The sequence below is a fragment of the Macrobrachium nipponense genome, chromosome 34 (assembly GCF_015104395.2).
Source record: "Macrobrachium nipponense isolate FS-2020 chromosome 34, ASM1510439v2, whole genome shotgun sequence".
NCBI classification, from domain to species: domain Eukaryota; kingdom Metazoa; phylum Arthropoda; class Malacostraca; order Decapoda; family Palaemonidae; genus Macrobrachium; species Macrobrachium nipponense.
The window spans coordinates 26,918,290-26,930,309 of NC_061095.1; the positions used below are offsets into that span (position 1 = coordinate 26,918,290).

The 12,020-nt window shown below is 34.2% G+C and overlaps 1 protein-coding gene across 2 annotated transcripts in view; it reads right to left on the bottom strand.

Moving 5' to 3' along the window:
* The window catches only part of LOC135207993 (transient receptor potential cation channel subfamily A member 1-like), a 73,087-nt gene that overhangs the window by 5,680 nt on the left and 55,387 nt on the right, over positions 1–12,020 (bottom strand). The window contains exons 10-25 of one of the 2 annotated variants that reach the window (XM_064240079.1): positions 11,881–12,015; positions 11,530–11,631; positions 11,105–11,320; positions 10,803–10,975; positions 10,288–10,400; positions 9,959–10,125; positions 8,591–8,760; positions 8,160–8,304; positions 7,253–7,360; positions 6,690–6,917; positions 6,502–6,516; positions 6,210–6,317; positions 5,490–5,653; positions 5,147–5,273; positions 2,766–2,919; positions 1,811–1,932 (exon numbers count right to left, since the gene is read on the bottom strand). In XM_064240079.1, the coding sequence (XP_064096149.1) occupies positions 1,811–1,932; positions 2,766–2,919; positions 5,147–5,273; positions 5,490–5,653; positions 6,210–6,317; positions 6,502–6,516; positions 6,690–6,917; positions 7,253–7,360; positions 8,160–8,304; positions 8,591–8,760; positions 9,959–10,125; positions 10,288–10,400; positions 10,803–10,975; positions 11,105–11,320; positions 11,530–11,631; positions 11,881–12,015 (2,247 nt within the window). The remainder of the gene's footprint in view (positions 1–1,810; positions 1,933–2,765; positions 2,920–5,146; positions 5,274–5,489; positions 5,654–6,209; positions 6,318–6,501; positions 6,517–6,689; positions 6,918–7,252; positions 7,361–8,159; positions 8,305–8,590; positions 8,761–9,958; positions 10,126–10,287; positions 10,401–10,802; positions 10,976–11,104; positions 11,321–11,529; positions 11,632–11,880; positions 12,016–12,020) is intronic. The other variant, XM_064240080.1, reaches the window with a different exon arrangement.

A 12,020-nucleotide genomic window follows, 5' to 3' on the forward strand; every position in this document is an offset into this window, starting at 1 on the left:
TCAGTAACAATTCAGCACTGAGTCTTCTACAAAAGAGTAAAGACAGAAGCTTTTAAGGATGCTATATCAAGGTGACTTTGTGTTAAAAGATGTTAAGAGTGCAATGGATGAAAGGAATAAAAAAAAGCTGATGTAGGCAAAAATCAACTTAGGACCACAAAGGAAGGAAAATAAAAGTTCAGTCAGGAATATGGCGCTCTAGATGATGAGGATAAGGGTGTGGGTGACTGTAAACAATAGTGTCATAGGAGATGCCTACGATTTTAAAAGGTAAATGGAATACATAAGGCACATCTGATGTATAAATGTAGAAAAACCTTCAAGGAGGTGAATATCCATTAGTACCTGAATAGCTTAAGTGCTGGACTGTGAGCCTGTAAAGTTGGTAAAAGTAAAGATAGGGTATTAAGGCTAGTAACAGGGAAGGAAAAATGAAGAGATGACTGCACTGCCGGTGATTAAAAGTATAGTACTATCTCAGGTGCTGGAGAAAAAACTACAAATGTGAACAAAGCATGATTACTGAAATTCAAAAGCTAAAATGAATTGGTAATATCATACTGCAAATGAAGTTGCAGAAATGCATCCACAGGCTGGGAATTGAAACTGATGTCACATTCATATGGTTTGGCATTTAATGAGTGGGAAAGAGCAGTTGTCAAAAATAGTAGCTATGTAAGATGGCTCAGAAAACATTAAAGAATGGGCATAGATGAAGGCCTGGACCAGAAGAGAATCCTGACAAAGTGCAAAGGGCAAAAGAAAGTATGTATGTATGTACTTACAATTTATTAGTTTAACCACATCAACGTAAAATCTCATATAAAAGCATTACCATGAAAATCGCCAATAAATTCATCCCATCATCTTTTGGCTATTTATTTCCTTTACAGGAGGAACCGCAAACTACCTGGATGTATATGTATAATTCTAATAACAATAAGGCAGTCCCCGGGTTACAACGGGTTCAGCTTACGACGTTCCGAGGTCAAGGCGCTTTTAAATTGTATTCATCAGAAATTATTTCCAGGGTTATGACGCATGTTCCAGGGTTACGCCGCCTACAATGCTCATCTGGCAGAAATATGACACCAAAAATCCCAAATAATCAATATTTTAAGGTTTTTTTTGATGAAATATGCAATAAGAATGCAGTTTACATAGTTTTGAATGCATCCAAAGCATTAAAAGTAAGGTTTTCTTAGGATTTTTGATGATGTTCCGGCTTACGACGATTTTCGGCTTACAACGCGTCTCAAGAACAGAACCCCTGTCGTAACCCGGGGACTGCCTATACCGCTAAAGCTAATTTCTTAAGTCTCCCACTTATGACCATAAACACTGTGATCAGTCAATTCAATTAAGCCAACTTTGCTCCACAAGGAAAAAATTACATATGAATGGTCAAGGTAAGGAACTAATATAAAGCAAAAGTATTGAATCCCAAAGACAGTGGGATGTGCATGAAATAAAATGGTTTAGATGAGCTGATAAAAACACTTTCATTCCTCTTAATTCTCCATCATTGAAAAACAAATATCTTTATTAACTCCAGTGAACTCTTACTGATAATCATTTAAAAAAAAAATAAAATGAATGATTAATTTTCAGTACAAGTAAAAAAATATTGAGCCAAGGTCCACATTAACAAAATCAATTTTTCCATCATATTCTTGTACCAAAGTGGCAGCCAATAAAATTAAACTACTAACTCATGAGAAAAAATAAGAATCACTGACAAAAAATTGCATTCAACAATTAACACTGAAATACTTCCATATACAACTATGTAAAGTAATACATTACTGACCTGCATAGCAATCCTCTTCAACTGGGCATTTTTTTTGACACTCTCAATATCCCCCACAGCCAAACCAATGAGTAAGTTCATCAGCAAGATAGGCATTAGGATCATAAAGATTACAAGAAGGCCTGAAAAACCGTAATGTAATCTTAAAGAAAACATAATCCTGTAAGTTTTGTACAAGTAAGACGTCAATAATTCCATAAAAGTGACACTTGGTATTTGAATGAAGATGATGGTAACTAATGAAATGAACAATTAATATAATCTATAATTTTGTTTGCAATACTTTTCCTACTATTACCAGTGTACAGAATAGAAATATAAGATATTTCTCTACAACGTGTGTGCTGAATAATCCTGATGGGTTCCGACGTTTGGCCCTCAAGACCTAAATTTCATAATCAATCAATCTAAAACTTGTACATAAGACACTTGACTATTAAATAAGCATAACAGTTAGATACTGAAAACAGGATTGGTGATGTAGTATTGCCCAGAGCTGTTTATGTGAAAAATGGCTACCTAGCATTTGCTACATCATTAAGTCTTTGCTCTTTGCACACATCAAGTTAATATGTTCAATAAGCAAAGAATTAAGCAGCAGCAATACACAGCATACTGTTCACTATTGTAATATAAAGAACCCGCCATGCAAGGCTATATGTTACAGAACTGTACATTTAACTGACACCTTCCTGCTCACTCATTTAGAACAACTTAACATCAGTATGTGTGTACATAAAGCAACAATGAAAAGGGATTGTAAGTTTTGCATTAGTGAATATACATGTAGGGCTCCTAAATTACTGTATTACGTATACTATCGATGTGTCATTAGTACATTACAGTATTCTTTTGGTATTGAAAACAGTACGACTAAAGGGGCAGCATGGATATAGCAAAAGCACAAAACCATGAGATTATAGTTTACTGCATATGGACGAAGTATTAAACTTACCAAATGTTGTCCCTGGGTAATGAAGAAAATCTCCGCGAGGACTTACTTCGTAAAATGGGTACACAAAGATGTTGAGGAAATCTATTTCTCCCAACATCATGGAGAAAGTGTGTAACATTGACATTGGTAAATTGGAGAAGGACAAATGACCTCCCTGAAATAAATGTATAATCAAATTCTAACAACAACAGGCATATTCAATATTCCAATTACCTACAATTATAATAGCATGAAGTCTATGATTAGGGTAAGTATAAGCTATCTTTCGGCCACTGACTTTTCCTATTACTACCTACTGAGGAATAATAAAAGCACACAAACTGAATTTTCAGCAAGATAATTTTTATAATGATAGAGAAGGTATATTTAAAAACACAATTTGCTTCATATAAACAAAACACTGACTAACTTACATAGATTGATACTTGATACTTCCATTAAAAAAAGGGATATAGAAAAATTTTACTGCCACAAAGGTCCTATTACATGATATTCTAACTATAACTCACCACCAAAACCCTCAAGTTTTCACAGGAAAACTTGATGAGGAGCAACTCGCTAAATGTTTTTTTTAGCATATATAGGCCACCCACTTGAAACCAAAGTTTGATTTTATGAAATTTACACCGGCAAGCACAGCACTGGGGAACTTCTGGCCATTCAGTGTATAAGAATGTGAAAGAGAGAGTTGGAGCAGTTGGACAGCAAGATAAAAGATGTCTAGGAAATAAGAGAGATTAAGTATACACAGAGAAAACCCCACTAAGAATTAATGGTTGAGGAGTTAGACAGCAAGGCTGAAGACAGAAAGCAGAAATGAAGGTAAAGTAAAAGACCAAAAAGTGGGTGCAGCTAGGGTCCAACAGGTCATTGCAAACACCCTTTAGTAATGCCTACAGTTAGTGGCGGCTCGTGGCTATCATCCATAGGGGTGCTGTTACATATATTTTTTTCTTTATTCCATGATATTAACTGCATAAACACACACATACATACATTATATACATATGCAACTTTTTCGTGGAGAGAGAATGCCGAAAACTTCACCTCTTTAAGTTTACTAATTGTCTGTTTGTCTTGGGCCATGACTGATTACTAATGGAAGATTGCCCTAATCAAATTTGAAACTGCAAACAAAACTGAAAAAATAACAAAATATATTAAAATACTAAAACTCAAAACAGTAGCATTAGGCAGTGGAGAGACTGATGGACAGACAGACAAATTATGAGAATTTGAGGTTATATACAAATATTAAGTTATGTAAACTAAGTGTAGCATGATAAAAATCATTAAACCATTAAAAGGAATAAAAACTCGAAAACAAAAAATATTAAGATACAAAACTGAGTATGACAGTGAAATAAAATAACATATGCCTATATAAAACAAAAGGACTAAAGAGCATCCAGCTAAAACAGACACACACATACACACACACTCTCTCTCTCTCTTACTGAGGAAGGCAGCAGAACTGCTGCCGAAACCTACTATTTTGAATTTTACTCATTGACTTAATGTGGTTATAATTTTTTTTCCATTTACTGCAACTCGCCACTAAGTTGATTATTCTGCATTACATTACATATTATCAGTATCATCACTAATTTGATCACTATCACTAATAGTACATAGTACTGACTAAACTCTGACAAATTTCAAAACACACCTTCCCCCTCCAACAGCTAGACTAACACTGCTCGAGAGGGCAGTGCTCCCTCTACCTTGATGTGCAGGCTGGCTACCACATTGTCACCCTGCTAGCAAAATTAGAACTGCGAGCACCAACAGTTCCACATGCTTCAATTAATTTGCTTTTTTTTATTTACAAAAACAAGAGAATGGTAATAATTTTTTAAGGATTATTGATACTCTATGCTTAATTTCTCATATTCATGTAAATATTCATAATTTTGTGCATATATATGAAATCTAGAGGGGGAGCTGCAGTTCCACAGTGCCTACTGATGAGCTGCCACTGCCTACAATGCACCACATGAGGGGCACTGATGGCATTAGCCCCTTACAGGAACCGAAATTAAAGTGATGACTAAACTAGTGTAAATGAATTACCATAGACTCTATTGTGAGAAAATACATTCTGTTATGAACATGCACATATTATCAAGCAATGTACATGAGTTAAAACCTATACATAATGAAAAAATGTCTGATAATGACCTACTGTAACAACAGACACCAGACAAGGCATGAAACATCAAAATCACTGTACAATTGGATTTAAAAATTACTAAATGAAGCAAACAATTCTCAGTCTGTGGTAAATTAGCTAATCTGGTACCCAATAAAAACACTCAAGATTTATGATTGTACAGATGCCTATGACTTTTATGAAGTACAGAATAAGGCCTCTAACTTACATGAGACATGAGGATGTAGAAAGCCAGACCAAATGCCACAATAAGGACAGAGAACACGAAGAGCACCTTTAGCAAAGTGTTCAGAATTTCGAGGAACATGACTATGTAGATTCCAATATAGTCGAACCTTCACAAGAAAAATATATATACGACTTACATTTGTTTATATCATACTGATTAGAAAATTCTAAAGAATAAATCATAACTTTCGGTAAAGTAACTCATAAATTCAATATGTGATCACATTCTTTACACTGAAATAGAAATTAACTTTCAGTATCTCATCTTACACATATGAATAAGGATTCAGAACTTAAGCTATCAATAAAGTGACAAATGTTACCTTTGGAAATAAAATAGAAGACTAAACCAAGCAGTAAATACTGCTAAAGCTGCAGAATTTAACTGGTCAGTACCCCATTCACGATTCATGAGTATTGGAGTCACCATGCAGACTGATGTCAAGTATGTTGTCCACTGCACAAAATTGATGGCTGCCATTAGGTACTGCGGAATTCAAGAATATGACAGGTTGGCAGCAAAGTTCCTTAAAATATTTATTACTGTTAGGTCATTAATATTTACATCCTTGGATTGGAAATAAAATACAGAATTTGTGGATATCATGAAAGTGAGTTAGGTAATATTATGAAATAAGATATACCATGAAAGAAAAAATGGGCAAGGGCCTGCAACATTAAAAAAAACAAGCTTTCTGTGCAGTCAATAAACCCATTTTAAAAGGCTAAAACAAGACCAATATTTCAATTGAAATAAAAATGATCAGCCTTTATTGATAAAATGTTAAAAAGCCTTATTATTCATTGAACACAAATGTCAGAAACAGTAGATTCAAAACCTAACTCTCATCATGGTACATAAAATTAACTCAAGGTAATAATGAAATAATAAAAGAGTGAACAGTGCACTAGCCTTAGCCTTGAGTCATTTATTATTATTACTATTATTGTTATGTATCATCATGAAGTATGGTAATTTAACTATCCAGGTGAGTTAAAATACTTAACTCTCATGCTGCTGGTCTTGAGTTCCTTAGACTCACCTTAAGTCCATGATGGTACATTTGGAATAATTCTTTGAGCATACTAAGCACTGCAAAAAACACGATAGCAAACGCCATGAAAGACATCCATCCTGGTGGTTCTTTCATCTGTAAAGTAGAATTAGGTTGATTACCAAAGTAACCAATAAACAGTAAAGGCCTATACAAAATCAAGTACATACAGTATGGCTTATCTCATTATCATAGTATGAAAATTCTATGACAGCATCTAAACATAGTATGAAAAATCTATGACAGCATCTAAAGACAAAGTAACTGGTTTTATACAAACCTGAACCCAATCAAACTGGAAAAGATATATAAAATTGAGTGTACGGCACAAGATATCAATAAATTAGTTAATATGATTTACCATATAATGGGGCTAAGAAACAATATAAGTGACCTAATAAAACAACAATAATATACTCTTCATATGGCATTTTACTTATTTCATAAAAAGGAACTTGGTGTTAATACCTTTTCTGCTGTGTGAAAGGCCTCATATGTCGTAAAATTTGTGAAATCACCAAGAGACTTATTCCCTAACACTCCAACAGCCATGACTGTCACTAAAGATAGGTAAACCAAATATGTAAATAGATTGATCATGTGAACAGCTTTCCCATAAGCCTGCCATTTCATATCCAGATACCTCTGTGTCAGTGGATGCATCAGCAGCTCCAAACGTCCGCATTCAACCATTTCCTGAAGAAAGAGTACTTTTGTAAAGGTAAGCAGTGGGCTGACAACAGTTGTTACTATATTTCAACCTTGAATCAACAGTACACAGCACATTATAGCTGTGGTGCTTGAATTCTGCAAAGTTGCACTTAAGACCAGCTTCCTTTTATAATTAGTTATGCTAAATAAAAAGCATAATTGAACCAACAGACATTAACAAAATATATTATCAATCATTACCACTGCACTATCAGCTTATCACTGTACAGTACATTCTGAAGAACATTATAACTATCATTAGCTGTTCATGCTAAAGGCACGATTTAAACTCAGAAGTGGAATGTTTAGAAAGTTCTTACATTGCAAGTATACAAAGGAGGTGGCTTCAGTTTGGGGTCCTTGAGTCGTAGCTTTTCTGCTTCAGTCTGCTCATTTGTCAACTGCAGTGGGTAGAAACTGTACTTAATCTGCAAAAGGTAAAGTAAGAAGGTAAACTATGGAATAAACTTGAACACAAATGATAAAACTTAGCTCACGTAATGGTCTAAAGTCTTTCTGATTTTCTAAGCAAATATTGTTCATGCATAACCACTTAACATTCCAGCAAAATACTTTACATGAATGTGAGCATTTTATAACAAAATAAATTCTAGCTTAGACTTGCTGAAAGTCGCAATTGTACCTTGAACCCTCTTATCATTTCATAATTACTGTAAATAATCAGTTTAACCATACCACTGAGTGCACAATCTTGACTAACTGGAATGGCTAGAAGGGTTTGTTCCTAAAGAATAGATCAGATCTTATTTAATATGGCAACACCTTCAAATACTAATGACTGGCTAAACTGAAAACAATGGAGATTTGGAGAAAATGTCTTTCAAGTATGGTATATGTTTCCCATTCTTGATATATGCTGTTGAGTGAAACTTAAACTATCACTAAACAAAAGGTTGATAGAAAGTGTTATTTTGAATTTAAAGATTTGCTTGTGAACAATGAGCTTTGTCTTCATTAGTCTACATCTGACTCTACAGCTTTTGCTATATATCATCTGACTTAAGAATTCATTTGTAGAAAATAGTCATGGATACATTGGGAATGTTATGTAACTCTTTTCAGAATTTTTTTTCATCTGTAGCTAAGGGGAGCTCTAATTTATGTTCTTGTTGATGATAAAGTATAGTTAAAAGAGTTAGCTCTCTTATACAACCCAGTTTTTTACCCCTTTAATTAAGAAAGGGTTATGTGTTAATGTTAACTTACAAAGTAATCCTTAGACTGTTCTTTGACATTGGCTTTGGTAACTGCCTGATGGAGTACAGCTTCAAACACTTTTGGGAGAGTCCTGATCAAAGCCATGCTGATACAACCTTGGATCTTGCTCTTAACTGCTAAAATTTCAGCTGGCCTAAAGAAATAAAATACAGGTAAGTAATGTATCAAAGAAAATGAGAAAATATAATCAAACTAATTTTTACGTAAAAACTGGTGGTGTATACGGTGGACCATTACAGTTTTGTTATACATATTAAATATGAAGAAAATATGAAATGCTACATAATTAATATACTCTTTCTTTGTTCATGAAAGAAGAGTGAGGCTGAATAAAGTGAGGAAATCTGCACTCCCACAAAAGACGATTGCTTGAAAACCCCATATTTTTCATGAAACCATGATACGTCCATGTAACTTACCCTCTTTCATGAGAAACAAGAGCCAATGCACAAGGTGCAATCTTGTACATAATGGCACAGTCAATGGGACTGCAGTTATTGTTGTCAGGGAGCAACTTACAATTAAGACTCATCAGCTGAGTTACAACATCTGGTTTATTTGCTCGAACAGCCATATGTAAAGGAGTGTTCTGGTAGAGAGAAAGTAAACAGAATAAGTATTGCCCATGAGTACTATTATTAAATTATGCTATATTCCTTCTCATGAGAATTTAAAATAAAGATGAAATACTGAAAAATTCAGAGGGACCTACTGTCTATCTCTGTAATGAAAATGTTACATTATGACATTGTTCTTTTAATTTACCACTACTACAATTGTTCTTTTTATTTACCACTACTGCAATAATCCACAAAGAAATGTGCATAATAATAATATGTAGTTTCAAAACAGTTTTCTGCAACATAGCTTAGCAAACTCATTTGCAGAGCCATTTTGATTTTGAGGTTCTTTTAGGGATAATAAGTAACAGTACATATTTAAAAATTTGCATACAATACCGGAGACCTCAAAAATATGCATGAATGGCAACATTGAGTTCTGCAGACTGTTTAATATCAACCTTGAAATTGCATATTTACAGTGTGCCTTCCGTAGCCTCCTGTACATGGTACAAAAGGTTCTTTGCAGCATCCATTAGGTTAACTGGCATTAACTTTTGCCTGTTAATTTTCACACGTTCCCCTTTGGTCTCTTTCTGCCTCGCTTCTCAACTTCTTTAATTTTAATTTCCTTCAAATTTTACCTCTTATTTACAAATGAATCTTTGCAGGATGGCTCATTAGTGTCAAAAGAGCAAAAACTATAAAAATGTAGTTTTATAAATTAGATTTATAATTATTTATGCCTTGATAGCCAATAAATAATGTACTGGCATTAAGTTCATAATTACTTAAAAAACAAACAAAAAGCAAGACATTCGAGTTATTTTCATCACTGTATGCAAAACAGAAAAATTCAGACTGCCTATATATAATGTAACTGGTCAGCAATACTTTTGTGGAAGCAGCTAAGTAATATAGCAAGTGACCATAAGGTCATTACAGTTATCGTTGTTATTTACAAAGTAATACAGCAAGTGACCATAAGGACATTGCAGTTACTATTGTTATTTACAATAAATCATTTATCAGAACAAAAAAAGTAAAAGCAGATAAGTTTATCTCCTTATAATCAATATGACTACATACATTCATGGAAAGACATTATTACTAGAACACAATTCAAATTATTTTAAGTATGTACTGATATTTAATGCTTCTTATTTGAATTCTGTCACAGAACAAGACAAATTGTCAGAAACATTTTGTAAACTAAAGAAATCTTACCCCATCTTTGTCCGTCTGGTCTAATATATGACTATGAACAGCCAGCAGTGTTTTTATAACCTGGCCATGGCCTCCTGTGGCAGCCAAGTGCAATGGAGTGCGACCAAAATGATCCTTGTGCAACAATGCTCCTTTACTGATGAGAAGTTGCACAACTCTTGTGTGGCCTGAAATTAAGGGGAAATATTATATGATACGTACTGTTTACTCTTCAAACAAAACAGTTAACAAACTACGTACAGTTAACCTAAAGAATGTTAAAACTATAAATAGACTTAAAATTACTGTACATAATTCAACAATCCACAAAATCATAAGAAGAGTCTTACCTTCTTCACTTGCAATATGTAAGGCTGTCTTGCCTTCATCATTGCATTCATTCAAAATGAGGAAACCATTACTAGATTCAAGCAGCTGTCGTACAGTGTTGTACCTTCCATATCTGTAAATCCAAATGGAGAATTTTTTCTTGGGAGTAAACCTCTATGTAATTTCTATTATTAAAATGTAGTTTAATGAGACTAACAGGTCACAATGGTAAAATTGTTAACAGGTTTACTAAAAAGAATTTGTTCTAAAAGGTGTATTGAAAATGGAACAAAGTAAAATTAAAGTTGGACAGGCAGGTAAGAAGAGACACAGGGGAACGAATGAAAAGTATAAGGAAGAAAGCATTGCAGATGGAGCCAAATGAACAGTGTAAAATACCTTTATTATTGTATTGTCTACAGTTTGCTACTAAAAGTACACTGTAAGTAGTTTTGAGCAAACAATCTGTGGGGTCTGTGTATAATAATAATACAATATCTAAGAAGTATCTTAAACAATAATATGGTATTGTTACTTAGCAGCAAAGTGCAGTGGGCTTTCGTTCCTTATGTCCTTCGTCCTAACGCAGGCGCCGAGACTTAAAAGAGAAGCGAGGGACGTAATCTGACCACCACGAGAGGCATAATGCAAGGGTGACCATCCCATTGAATCTTGCTCATCCAGCATAGCTCTTAGTCGAGGCATCCACTGAAAAAAGAGATAAACTTCTCTACTTCACACCGCAAACTTCTTTTTAACTATTGTACTTTGACTGACATTTTCTGACCCACTCACTGTGACCAATTTCTTAGCTAACCATTATCTAAAGTTCCTTACCCACTCAACATTACTGGCTTGTTTCAATGAGAGGACGTCATTCAAAGAACCTCCACTCATAATGACAACATGAAGTAAGTTCTTGCAGTTTAAGTCTCTAATAGTTGGATCTGCTCCGTGCGCTAAAAGCACATCCACGGTCCTCCATCCACTTCGTGAAGCTGCTAATAACAAGGCTGTCCTGTGGTCTTGGTCAACTTGATCTACCAATGCACCCTACAAAATGCCAATATCATATTTGATCGCAAATAAGATTTCCACAAATTAGGGAAAATATTAATACAGTATTAATGAATCCCAATATGTGATTAAAAACCAATTTTCTGTAAAAATGACCAAAACATTCATTAAAACTGTCTATATTTCTACCAAAAGTCTTCATAAACTTCAGAGAGAAGCAAGGTATTTGAAAATGGAAGAATTACCTCATCAATCAAAAAACTGACCAACTCTGGGTGGTCAAACATGGCTGCACAATGGAGTGGAGACATACCCTGAGCATCAAGTATCTCCAAAACTTTTGATTTCTTTGAGCATGAAAATTGGGAAAGAGAGAAAAAGATAATGAATAAACAGAGAGCCATCACAGTATGCATCACACTGAATAACAAAATTGCCTAGAATGTATTATATATAGTTGGAAAACAGCAAGGAATATAACTGGTTCATCGTAAAATTAGTGTTTTGCATGCCATTCATATAAAGCAATGTTCACTATATAACAGATCCAATTGTTAGATAAAATAAAAAAGTAAATGAACAAACTGAAGTCTTACTTCAGCAGGTTGAAGATTAAACATCAGCCTAACAATGTCAAGTGAACCTTGAGAACATGCAAGATGAACAGGTGTTGATTTATCATCCTGTTGCTTTGAAATGATGGCCCCCATCTTCAAACACAGTTCAATGGCCTGTA